The 13,363-nt window shown below is 45.6% G+C and overlaps 1 protein-coding gene across 3 annotated transcripts; it reads right to left on the bottom strand.

Moving 5' to 3' along the window:
- Positions 1 to 966: 966 nt before the first annotated feature.
- Positions 967 to 5,089, bottom strand: fam169b (family with sequence similarity 169 member B). 3 transcript variants are annotated; one of them, XM_041837423.2, is made up of 9 exons: positions 5,007 to 5,089; positions 4,585 to 4,727; positions 4,072 to 4,174; positions 3,882 to 3,967; positions 3,449 to 3,623; positions 2,839 to 3,021; positions 1,990 to 2,115; positions 1,673 to 1,738; positions 967 to 1,360 (listed from the first exon to the last, which is right to left on the bottom strand). In XM_041837423.2, the coding sequence occupies exons 1-8, from the start codon at positions 5,041 to 5,043 to the stop codon at positions 1,689 to 1,691; spliced, it is 903 nt and encodes a 300-aa protein (XP_041693357.1). In that variant the 5' UTR covers positions 5,044 to 5,089; the 3' UTR covers positions 967 to 1,360; positions 1,673 to 1,688. The 3 variants fall into 3 exon arrangements, with proteins under 3 accessions (XP_041693357.1, XP_041693358.1, XP_041693359.1); XM_041837424.2 differs by having other exon boundaries at positions 1,974 to 2,115; XM_041837425.2 differs by having other exon boundaries at positions 4,585 to 4,691; positions 5,007 to 5,066.
- Between the last annotated feature and the right edge of the window lie 8,274 nt (positions 5,090 to 13,363).

A 13,363-nucleotide genomic window follows, 5' to 3' on the forward strand; every position in this document is an offset into this window, starting at 1 on the left:
ATAGCTCCTCCCACCAGCCTCCTCTGATGGGCAGCAGCCTACTACCTTTCCTTTTTTGTCTAGGTCCAGGACTCTCCACCATTAATGCTTTCTTACTCAGTAGGCCTAGAGTTGTTCTGCTTAGCATTCTGCATGTGCCCCCTGTGTATTTTTCTTTATTTCTCTTGTATCCTATTTTAGAAAATGTTTACCTGTGTTTATTAATGTTGCCCTGCCAAGCAACATACGTTTAAAGTAAGTGGCCAGTCTTTCCAGATTTCTATGAAATATAACCTATAAATAAAATATGCGTGAAATAGTTTTCCTTCCAAAAAAATAGTTATTAAGTATGTTAAAAAGCAGCTTCTGTGTTGGAATGGTGTGGACGTACCCCAACAACAGAATGGGGTGGGGGCGAATACCAGTCATTAAAAATATTAACGCAAGTAGACTGCTGATTGGCCAGGTCATCCTCCTCTAGACCGCTGATTTGCCAGCTCATCCTCCCTCCTCAGGGAGATGACATCATGTTCTATGAGGAAATAGCAAGCATTTTTTAAATGGTCTGTTTGAGATACAAGTTTGTGGTTGGGGGTTTTGAAGTTTATTTCCTCCAATTTATGCTTTGGCCACAAATACGAGTATAGGACGAGTCAACAACATTATTTGGATAGTAGTAAACAGAATATTGTTTGTAAAGTGGTTATCCCACTGGCTATAGGGTGAATGCACCAATTTGTGAGTCGCTCTGGATAAGAGCGTCTGCTAAATGACGTAAATGTGCCCTTGAGCAAGGCACTTAACCCTAATTGCTCCTGTAAGTCGCTCTGGATAAGAGCGTCTGCTAAATGACTAAAATGTAAATGTAAATATGAACTTTTAAAAGTGAGATTTTCACTGGGCAGTTACTTTAACATCCAATTATAGTCTAAGATGGGAGGACAGAATGATTACAAAGCAGTAAACACATTGCAACAGACACCCATGTAACCACAGTGATGATGTTATCACTTTATTAAGCAGAATATAAAACTGATATGTACTGTTTGCAATTCAGGTCACAAAATTATAAATGTTGTTTTGAAAATCGATTATTTCTAGCCATTAGTCAGCACCTTACAGTTGCTCAAAATCACAACTGACACAAATGACCTTCTATGTCCTGCTACAAATGACATTTAAAAAAACATGACTTGAAGTCTTATGAGGACCATGATCCATCTGTGGTCTGAGGTTTAATCTAATGTCCTAGCCTGTTTGGAATTAGCACTCCTCTCAGCCCGTCTGCCGGTGGCTTCTCTCTTTTACTCCTGTGGTGATCACAAGATGCTGCGTCACTGGCGGCAGCCAAACCATCAGAAAACCCATAATCAAGAGACATCTTGAGGGAAGGGTTAGGAAAGAGGCAGATAGAACAGTTATAAATACACATTCCTCAGACAATATGAGTAGGCTAAATCAGATGTAATATATTTGATTACACATTGATTTCCCTAACCCATGTATAAGTTCACTTATTTTCCTCCTACAGCTTATAAATGGTCTTAATTACAATATCTAGTGGTTGCTAAATTTGTTGTGATGGACTCTAAAAGTCACTTGAGGTTGAGACCAAATCTAAAACAAGGTCATAAACAGTCCCTCCTAACTACGACTCTGTGACCATAATGAAATATAAATAAAATGACCTCACCTGGTGATATGATTATTTATATTTTCTCCTTGTTCAATGTTGTTGGACATTGCTCCTCACTTGAGCCTACAAAGACAATCCCACTTTACAAAGATGTAATGTTATTAAAATAACATAAAAATAAAATAGCTATAAACTCCTGACATCATATTATTAAACATGAACCCTATTTATAAGTGGAATGCTTTCAAAATGTGCTTTCTTGTCTTACAACTAACAGACCATGTTATGATGTTTACAGTGATATCTGTCTGTCTCCCATTATCACACAACCTTTGCATTGGTACACCCTGATCCAAACCTAGGGAGGGCCTCACTGTTTGTGCTGCGGTTGAGCTGTATGTTGAGCCATATGTTCCGTCTCTGGCCCCAGCCCCCAGGAGCTTCCACCTCATAGAGCCGGTCCCTTTGGTCCTGGTGCATCAGCAGATACTTGCTGCACACTGGAGAGGGAGTTGGAGACATACAATGGACAGTTCACTGGAATTGAGACTTCACTTAGAAGTTCACTGTGGGTTAAATGGGGTAACTTTGATGTTGTCCTGAATTGTCCATAAGGCATAATTACTTTAGTAACACTCATTTGTTTCGTTGTAATTTGTCCTCATAAACATGACGTTATAATGTTTAAAAGGTAAATTCCTTGAAAATTCCTGCAGCAAATTCCTCATTTTAAAAACCTCATTACCTTGTTAACGTTTTGGAGTCCAGACATACAGTATATTATCGTGGTTACATTTTATCTGAAAGTGTTGCCCAATTTTTTTTAAAGAGGACAAGCTGGCTAGCATTATTTCAAATGTAGTGTCATCTAAAAGTGTGGGTATATGTCTAAAGATCCATTAGGCTACATACATTATGACTCAGTACATATCCTGGAAGATAAAGTACAGCTAGTGTGAAACCCTACCCCACCCCACCCCACCCCACCCTCGCTCATAGATATCTCTGTTTGGGGCTAGGTAAACAGTCCTTCATAACACACCATACATTGTTATGCGTCCAACCAAGTGATAGCGTGTGCCATCTCCAAATTGACTGGAAGCACTTCCCCTTATCTGACTTTGTCCTTATATAAATTCAGCAATCTTTGCATGGATGACTACAACAGGTACAACCAGCATTGACGTAATTAACCTTTGAATTTCTAATACTGACTGACCCACCTTTAATCATGCTTGGGGATATGGGACAGCTGATTCCTATCACTTCCTCGTTGGGGAGGGATTTACAGAAGTCTCCCAGGATCTGCAGTGCCAGACCACTCCTCCTCCACTGAGTCCTCACAAACACAGTGTCAAGGACAGAAAGCTGATAGCTTCGACTAGTAAATCCATCACACAGACTTCCTGAAACAGCCAATTATACATTATGTTGCTTTGACCAAATGATCAAAAACATATGCAACCCCCAAAAGAAAATAAATTCCTCCCTGCACTGTTTCTCTTTTATAAATTATTGACTTGAAAACAGTAATGGGATGATTGAATGTGACACTTTCCTCTAATTCTGACTCACCCAAATTCAACATTTAAACATACACATACACATACAGAGCCTATTGTGTAAACCGAGAGCATACATATTTGTAAAATAGTTTTTGGGGTTGATTTTCTGCCTGTGCAGCCTTACTATTTTGTTGCAATGCACTGTGTTGACCTAGCAACACTCCCTGTTCTAAATAGAAATTGAGTGCAGATGAGAATCTTTTTGTAAGCCACTATTTTTGTCAACTGGCAGAAAATGGGAAACTAACACAATGTGAGACTGCCTTACCTTTCTTTTTGATGGTGTAGAATCCAACTGCCTCTCCATTATGCCATAGAATTTTGCCAAATTCCCTCATAGGATAAGGTGAGAAGTAAATCTCTTCCCCTGAAGGCCTCTCCAAAACTCCAAAAATTATTTGACTAAGCAGGAACAGTATCACTCTCTCCATAACAGACTGCACCTGTTAATGACCTACACAGCTAAGCCTTATCCTAAACACATTGGCAAAAGCCACATTCAGTGGTTATTACATGTAGTAATACACCCTTTATATGTAATAACCATGTAAAAACATAGCATTTAGTGCATATTTCATTTATGTGTGCCTACTCCTTCTAAACATGAAGGTAATGGGAAGTCATGGTATAGGCCTACATTAAGAGTGATGCCATTTACTCGCTTACCATGGAGGACACAAGTGCAAATGTAAAGAACATACCATCACAAGACCAGATTTGGATTTGATGGATGTCTTCAAAACATCATTTAATGACCACCACTTTCCATGCAGGTTTAGGGCCACCACTGTGAAAACATATAACATTCTATGTAACATTATACTGTAGCCTATATAACATCAACCAAACACAGCAGATCTGAAAGGCAACCTTTCTCTGTAGGGTATCAACCTTGAGTTCCATCTGCAGGCATGTGCAGAGTCAGCAGAGTACAAGGTGGATCATCATCACCGAACAGCTGGAGTCTGCCCACGTTGTCATGTGTCACCTCCACCTGATGGAGGGAAGCAGAGGTTTTATGTGCAGGGGTTAAATTTGGCAGGTGATAGATCTGTCACCAACATTGGATGTTTTTGTAAGACCCTTACAAAAAAAAGATTGCAGTTTTGAAACTGCAGTAAAAGTGCAGTAACTGCAGTCGACTGTTGTATTTTGGACGCAGTAATTGCAGAATAACTGCAGTGTACTGCAGTTGAACTGCAGTTATACTGCAAAATTACAGCAGTAAAAAAAACAGTGTTATTTTGGATGCAGTATTTACAGCATACTGCAGTGTACTGCAGTTATACTGCACTCTGACTGTCATATTTTTTCATAAGGGGAGAGGTGCTCATCTGTAGCCTACACCAGCATGGTTTTATTTGGAGTGAGTGTAACCAGAAACTCATAATTTAAAAAACATACCTTTGAGCCATTTGAGGGTATAAACCAACGCTCTCCTTGATAGGTGTTTGACACCAGGGCTGTCAATATGTTTTCAGAGGTTGAACTCAGTGCACTGTAATCTAGATCTGGGAGGTCAATGGGATATATTTCCTTGATTTCCCCTTGGGCAACAGTAAAACATAACATTACACTCTGCATGTGATATTTTCTCCATGTCGACTTTAATTCTACCAAGGTCTAAACGTAACTTGAAACATTTTCTAGCGTTTATCACTGCTTGCAAATGAACACTGAACTTTTACAAGACGCATGGAATACGACTGTGTAACGTGTTTGACTGTCAGCAACCTCTTAAGAGTATTAAAAAACGTATCAGAAATCGGCTACTGAACATTCTAGGCATTTGTGTCACATAATGGGCTTACGTTACACTCTTTTACCTTTCTTTTGTGTTTGGGAGGTCGGGTTGGAGTCCATCTTGAAAATTCTGTCAACTGGACGACGAATGTTATGCAACACTACCACCTTGTGGCGACAGGGAAAACATATATCAAAACATTGTTTTTTAGAGGCACTTCAAGTGAGTCGTAGGTAGCTGCATCGCTGGAGTGATTTATAATGGGCGTGTCGAGGGAAGTGTGAGGATGGGGAGCAATGGGTTTAAGAAATGGGAGGATCAAGAGCAATTCCAATTGGCAAGCCAGAAGGAGGGGAGAAGATGGCGGAAGTGGATGCTGAGTTCGAATCAAGCACCACGTTGAACAGAGTTGGTGAAGACGAATGTCCTGAATGGACAACAGTAGTATCGAAAACTGGAACAAAAAGGAAATTGTCTAAAATTGGGAGTGGAGGATACGTGTATGAATGATAATTAATCGCTTCTTGTTGGGATGCGTTTGTTGAGTAAGGATGCATATGTGGGAGATCCGTTTGAGGTGTTGAAAATGGTGAAGTATGTGCTGGGAAAAGTGGAGTCTGTCAGAGTGACCAGGAGTGGTCTTATTTAGATTAATTGTATTTATGAAGAACAGAGGAAGATTGCGGTGGGCCTCAAAAGAATCTGGACAACAAAAGTTTTGTGTTTTGAACTTCGGGGTAGAGCATCCGTCAAAGGAGTCATCTCAAGGGTGACGACGTTTGTTCAAGTTGAATACCTGAAGAGAATTCCTGGTGTGGTTGGTGCCCGGCGTCTGACCCTCTGGGGGAATGGGAAAAAAAGAAGAAAGTCTGTCGTCCTGTTATTTTTTGATTAAGAGCAACTACCTACACATGTGAAGCTTGGTTATGTAAGATAAGACTACATTGTAAGAGCTTTTGTTCCCAAACCACTGCAGTGTAAGAATTGTAAAGGATCTGGCCATGTTTCAAGTGTGTGCAGACGGACAGATTATGCTGAAGAACGGTGTGTAGAAGGACGAAGGTGTTGCATTTGTGGTGGTGATAATGATCCCGAGTTCCTGGAGTGCCCTGTAAGGGTGAAGGAGATTGAGGTGGCAAAAGTTAGAGTGGTCAATCGAATCTCCTATGCGGAGGCTATTAAAATAAGTGATGCTAGTGAAGATATGATAGTGGATGCACCACAGCCTGTAGTAAATGTTTCCTGCCAGTCAAAAGAAACCCTGTGTGTTAAAAAGGTGGATTTTGTTGCGTTCATTGCCACAGTTATAAACTGTACGGCACAAGTCTCAAAGAAGTCTAAGAAACTGGACATTATTGTGGCTGCGGCAGAAACGTTTTTGGGACTTAAGGATTTAACATCTGAAGACTTGCAAGGGGTACTGGCGCCGGAAGACCTGCCTTCCCAGGTTTTCCATGAGCCTGTGTAGGGATCAGATCTGTTTTATTTTTTAACAGAAAAGTTGTTTGATTTATTTTATTTTATTAATTTATTTCTGGTAGTATGGTAGTTTTCTTTTGTAGTTTGGTCAGTTTTTTTGGAATCCTGTTTCCATCCCGCATATTAGGTGGTGGGATGCACATTAAATTGTGCGATCGCCACTATACCATAGAAGACGAAGAAGCGGTGCAAATTGGGCTGATTTGTTGCCACTCAAGACCGTTTTAGGGTCTGCTTTGGCCGTTGTGTTTTAAACCTTCAGTGCGTGTTCTTCGGCAGAGATGGCGGTAGGTATTTCAGCAAACGTAACATTTTGCTATTGACTTAGAGCTCTGTATTTGGTATAATGTTAGCTAGCTACTAGGTTTTTAATTATGTGTAACATAAACATGTTAACGTGACGTTACGTTACTTCTATCTGTTCAGCTTACAATGAGAAACTGTTGCGTCTGCCTGAGGAGAGATGTTGAACCTTTGGGTGGAGTACATAGGAAGGGTCTGAGATTACTTTATTTAGCTCTCCCAGTCTTGTTTCACACAATAACTTCATCCCCAGGCTGGTCGGTCGGGAACACCGCTCAATCAAAACCGTAACCAATCACAGAGAAACCATCCAGCGCCTGATTCTCCCATGATCCTACCTCCCTATCCTCCCACTTCTCTCCACACGCCCATTAAAAGAGTCACTCCAGCGATGCAGCTTCCTGCACTTGCTTCAAAACGAGGGGTTAATACGGTAATCAGGGGGAAGTAATAACCTATATGTGACCTCGTTGACTCTCCTCAGGACTTTGAACGGCCCCACAAACCGCGGGCTCAGCTTCCGGCAGGGCAGGCGGAGGGGCAGATTCCGGGTCGAGAGCCAGACCCGATCCCCCGGTACAAAGACGGGGGCCTCACAGCGGTAGCGGTCAGCGTTGGCCTTCTGACGACGCACGGCGCGTTGGAGGTGAACGTGGGCAGCATCCCACGTCTCCTCCGCGCGCCGAAACAAGTCATCCACCGCAGGAGCCTCGGTCTGGCTCTGGTGCCACGGTGCCAGAACCGGTTGGTAACCTAGAACACACTGGAAAGGCATTAGGTTAGTGGAGGAGTGGCGGAGAGAGTTCTGGGCATATTCTGCCCATGGCAAGAACACCACCTGCCCATTACTTTCGGGGTGGAACCCAGAGGTCAGGCTGACCGAGACCCCCAGATGTTCCATGAACGCCTTCCAGACCTTGGACATGAACTGGGGACCCCGGTCAGACACTATATCCTCTGGTACCCCGTAGTGCCGGAAGACGTGAGTAAACAGGGCCTCCGCAGTCTGCAGGGCCGTGGGGAGACCGGGCAGAGGAAGGAGGCGGCAGGACTTGGAGAAGCGGTCCACAACGACCAGGATGGTGGCGTTACCTTGGGAGAGGGGAAGATCAGTTAGAAAATCAATGCTAAGGTGAGACCATGGTCGTTGTGGAACTGGTAACGGTTGTAGCTTACCCGCTGGGAGGTGCCTAGGTGCCTTACTCTGGGCGCACACCGAGCAGGAGGAGACGTACACCCTCACGTCCTTAAACAAGGTAGGCCACCAGTACTTTCCGCTCAGGCAGCGCACTGTACGGCCGATACCTGGGTGCATGTGTGCCCAGTAGATCAGACGATCACGGATAAGAGCAGGCACGTACTGCAGCCCATCTGGACACTAAGGTGGAGAGGGATCCGTGCGTAATGCCTGCTCTGTATCCGCGTCCATCGCCCATACTACCGCCGCTACAATGCAGGAGGCCGGCAGTATGGGAGTGTTGTCTCTGGGCCTCTCCTCTGTGTTATACAGCCAGGACAGCGCGTCCGCCTTCACGTTCTTCGTACCCGGGATGTATGAAATCAAACCGGGTGAAGAATAGGGCCCACCTGGCCTGGCGAGGATTCAGCCTCCTCGCTGCCCAGATGTACTCCAGGTTACGGTGGTCCGTCCAGACGAGGAAAGGGTGTTTTGCCCCCTTGAGCCAATGCCTCCACACGGTCAAAGCTCGAACAGCCAACAGCTCCCGAATCACCAACGCCGTAGTTCTGCTCCGCCGGGCTGAGCTTCTTCGAAAAGATCGCACAGGGGCGGAGCTTGGGTGGCGTACCCGAGCATTGAGACAGGACAGCTCATCCCAACCTCGGACGCATCCACCTGCACCTCTGTAGCTCAATTGGTAGAGCATGGCGCTTGTAACGCCAGGGTAGTGGGTTCGATCCCCGGGACCACCCATATGTAAAAATGTATGCACACATGACTGTAAGTCGCTTTGGATAAAAGCGTCTGCTAAATGGCATATTATTATTACTACGAACGGTAGTGATGAATCGGGGTGGGCCAGTAATGTGGCTGAGGTGAACAGACCCCGCAGTTTGCTGAAGGCCAGGTCAGCCTCAGCAGACCAGCGGAGCTGGGATGGCCCACCCTTCAACAGGGAGGTAATGGGAGCTGCAACCTTGCCAAAGCCCCGGATAAATCTCCGATAATAGTTGGCAAAGCCAAGGAAGCGCTACACTCCTTAACCGTGGTTGGAGTCGGCCAATTACGCACGGCTGAAATGCGATCTCCCTCCATCTCCACACCTGAGGTGGAAATGCGATATCCAAGGAAGGAGACGGACTGCTTGAAAAACATACACTTCTCTGCCTTAGCTTGAAGGTCATTTTCCAACAGTCAGGCCAGCACCTTGCAAACCAGGGACACATGCTCGGCACGCGTAGCGGAATAAACCAGGATGTCATCGATGTAGACCACTACACCGCGACCAAGCATGTCCCCAGGTTGTGCTGAATGCTGTCTTCCATTCATCTCCCTCTTGGTTACGCACCAGGTTATACGCACTCCTGAGATCTAATTTGGTGAAGAAGCGCGCTCCATGCATTGATTCAATCACTGAAGGAATAAGGGGGAGAGGATAACTAAATCTTATAGTCTCCCTGTTCAGTGGTCGATAATCAATGCACGGGGGCAGACCTCCGTCCTTCTTCTTCACAAAGAAGAAACTCGAGGAGGCGGGTGAAGTGGAGGGATATACCCCTGGTGCAGGGACTCGGTGACATATGTTTCCATAGCCACCGTTTCAGCCTGTGACAGGGGGTATATATGACTCCTGGGAGGTACAGCATCTACCCGGAGGTTTATCGCGCAATCCCCCGCCCGATGAGGTGGTAATTTAGTAGCCTGCGTTTTAGAGAACGCTTGCGCCAGATCTAGGTATTCAGGGGGAATGCGCACAGTGGAGGTACTGTCTGGACTTTCCACCGTGGTTGCACCAATGGAAACACCTAGACACCTACCCTGACACTCTCGCGACCACCCTGTGAGAACCCTCTGCGGCCATGAAAAGGTGGGGTTGTGGAGTGCTAGCCAAGGGATACCTAATAACACAGGGAAAGCAGGAGACTCAATAATGGAAAAAGTCACCTGCTCACAATGATTCTCCTGGGTAATCATGGTGACTGGTGCAGTAACTTCATGGTCGACTATCAAGTGCTATGATGGGGCGTGGAATGGATAGGGGAATCAATGGAATGCCTATACAGTTTGCGAATGCCCTGTCCATAAAGTTCCCAGCTGCGCCTGAATCGACTAGCACCTTACACTGGTGAACATCCATGTGCTCAGGAAAGGAGACAAGTATTTTACAGTGCGCAGCAGAGGGCTCTGAACGAGTGTGGGTGTTCGATACCTGGGGTGATGCATGAGTGCCCTGCCTGCGCCTCCAGGCCCAAAAGAACGTTGACTACGACGTGTAGTGGATTGTGTCTTCGTGCCACCAGAGTGGCACTGTCACTGTCCTCCTCCGCTCTCTCGGCCGGCGCCTCCACCCAGCTCCATCGGCTCGAGGTCCGAGTCTTCCGGGGTGGAAACGGGCAGACCCCTACCAGGACATCCTCTGGCTGCCAGCAGGTTGTCCAACCGAATGGCCATGTCCACCAGTGTATCGAAGGACAACATGGTGTCCCGGCAGGCTAGCTCCCGTCGGACGTCCACCCGCAGATGGCACCGGAAATGGTCGATCAGGGCCCACTCGTTCCACCCGGATCCCGCTGCCAGCGTCCGGAACTCCAACACGAAGTCCTGCGTGGTCCTCGTCCCCTGCCTCAGGTGGACCAGTCGCTCACCCGCCTCTCGACCCTCGGGCGGGTGGTCGAATACCGCCCGAAAGAGGCGAGCGAACTCCCTGTAGTCCTCCAACGCAGCTCCTCCTTCGTTCCACACCGCATTGGCCCACTCCAGGGCTTTCCCACAGAGGCAGGAAATTAGGACGGACACCTTCTTCCGCTCCGATGGTGCCGGCCTGATGCTGGCGTAGTAAAGCTCTAATTGGAGGAGGAATCCCTGGCACAGCGCCGCTGTCCCCTCAAACGCCCGTGGTCGGGATATCTGGATCCCTCCTGGTGCTGTGGTGTAGGTGGCTGGATCCGGTTGGCCAGCTGGTCTCGACAGATCGGGTCTGTTCCTCTCCAGGCGTTGGACTACCTGAAGAACCCGATCCATCGCTTCCCCCAAGCTGGCCAGCATCGTGGAGTGCTCCTGGACCCGTGCCACGACTCCAGGCATGCGCTCTTCTCCTGCTGACTCCATAGCGAGAGGTGGGTGATTCTGTGATGCGTGTGATAGAAGGAGTCAGGCGCAGGAGAGTAATACGCATCCAAAGAGTTTATTCCGTCGATAAACAGTTGCGCAAGCATGTGACAACAAAACTCAGGCACAGGGGAAAATCCTACCCTGGCAACAACAAGGTAAGGGTAGCTCAACCGAGCTACACACAGCTCACTACAAACAATCACCCACACAGACAAGGAAGCAGAGGGAACACTTATACAATGACTAATTGGGGATAAGGACCAGGTGTGTGTGATTAATTAGACAAGACAAGTGGAGTGATGATAAATGGATCGGCAGCAGCTAGTAAGCCGAAACTTGCCCGAACAAGGAGGGGAGGCAGCCTCGGTGGAAGTCGTGACACTTACCTGTGCTGCAGATGATAGTGTTGGGCATTCTGAGTCTTTTCGTTGAGCCAGATTTTTTGGCTCTGTTTACCTAACAGAGCTGGCATTTGGCTCCCTGAATCGGCTCTTTTTGTTCAGTAGTGCTTAAAAAAAACAAAAAAAACATGAAAAATAGAAAATATCTAATGTAAAGCCTATAAAGTTGCCTATCATTATGTCAGATTGTGAATGTGAGGTAAAAAATAAATATACAAATAATAGTAATTTACTTCAAAAATGTGTGCCCCAGTATAAGGAATGTGTTTACTTTGATTATCAGTATTTGTTTATTAAAATTTGACAGACTATTTATTTATCTTCGAAAGTTCTGCCACTGCAGTAATGTTGTTGTTGTTTTTTGGGGGAGGGGGTTATTCTATGTCTTTGGAGAGATGTTATTGGGAGTCCAAGCAGTTTTGAACCGTCCTCCATTGAGGGGATTGTCTTTCAGTTTCAGTATATACAGTGCCTTTGGAAAGTATTCAGACCCCTTGACTTTTTCCACATTTTGGTACATTACAGCCTCATTCTAAAATTGATTAAATTACTTTTTTTCCTCAGCAATCTACACGCAATAGCCCATAATGACAAAGCGAAAACAGGTTTTTAGATTTTTTTGCACATTTATTTAAAATAAAAACAGAAATTCTTTACATAAGTATTCAGACCCTTTGCTATGAGACTCGAAATTAAGCTCAGGTGCATCCTGTTTCCATTAGGCATCCTTGAGATGTTTCTACAACTTGATTGGAGACCACCTGTGACAAATTAAATTGATTGGACATGATTTTGAATGGCACACACCTGTCTATATAAGGTCCCACAGCTGACAGTGCATGCCAGAGTAAAAACCAAGCCATGAGGTCAAAGGAATTGTCCGTAGAGCTCCGAGACAGGATTGTGTCGAGGCACAGATCTGGGGAAGGGTACCAAAACATTTCCGCAGCATTGAGGGTTCACAAAGAATGCAAGGGCCTCCATCATTCTTAAATGGAAGAAGTTTGGAACCACCAAGACTCTTCCTAGAGTTCCTCTGTGGAGATGGGAGAACCTTCCAGAAGGACAACCATCTCTGCAGCACTCCACCAATCAGGCCTTTATGGGGAGTGGCCAGACGGAAGCCACTCAGTAAAAGGCACATGACAGCCCGATTGGAGTTTGCCAAAAGGCACCTAAAGACTCTCAGACCATGAGAAACAAGATTCTCTGGTCTGATGAAACCAAGATTGAACTCTGGAGGAAACCTGGCACCATCCCTACGGTGAAGCATGGTGGTGGCAGCATCATGCTGTGGGTATGTTTTCAGCGGCAGGGACTGCGAGACTAGTCAGGATCGAGGCAAAGATGAATAGAGCAAAGAACAGAGAGATCCTTGATGAAAACCTGCTCCAGAGCGCTCAGGACCTCAGACTGGGGCGAAGGTTCACCTTCCAACGGGACAACGACTCTAAGCACACAGCCAAGACAATGCAGGAGTGGCTTCGGGACAAGTCTCTGAATGTCCTTGAGAGGCCTAGCAAGAGCCCAGACTTGAACTCAATTGAACATCTCTGGAGAGACCTGAAAATAGCTGTGCAGCAACGCTCCCCATCAAACCTGACAGCGCTTGAGAAGATCTGCAGAGAAGAATGGGAGAAACTCCCCAAATACAGGTGAGCCAACCTTGTAGCGTCATTCCCAAGAGGACTTGAGGCTGTAATCGCTGCCAAAGGTGCTTCAACAAAGTACTGAGTAAAGGGTCTGAATACTTATGTAAATATAATATTTCCCTTTTTTTTCTATATACATTTGCAAAAATTTCTACAAACCTGTTTTTGCTTTGTCATTATGGGGTATTGTGTGTAGATTGATGAGGGGGGGAAATGATTTAATTACATTTAGAATAAGGCTGTAACAAAATGTGGAAAAAGTCAAGGGGTCTGAATACTTTCCGAATGCACTGTATTTGTATTTCTAAAATAT

This window comes from Coregonus clupeaformis, chromosome 19 (genome assembly GCF_020615455.1).
Source record: "Coregonus clupeaformis isolate EN_2021a chromosome 19, ASM2061545v1, whole genome shotgun sequence".
NCBI lineage: Eukaryota > Metazoa > Chordata > Actinopteri > Salmoniformes > Salmonidae > Coregonus > Coregonus clupeaformis.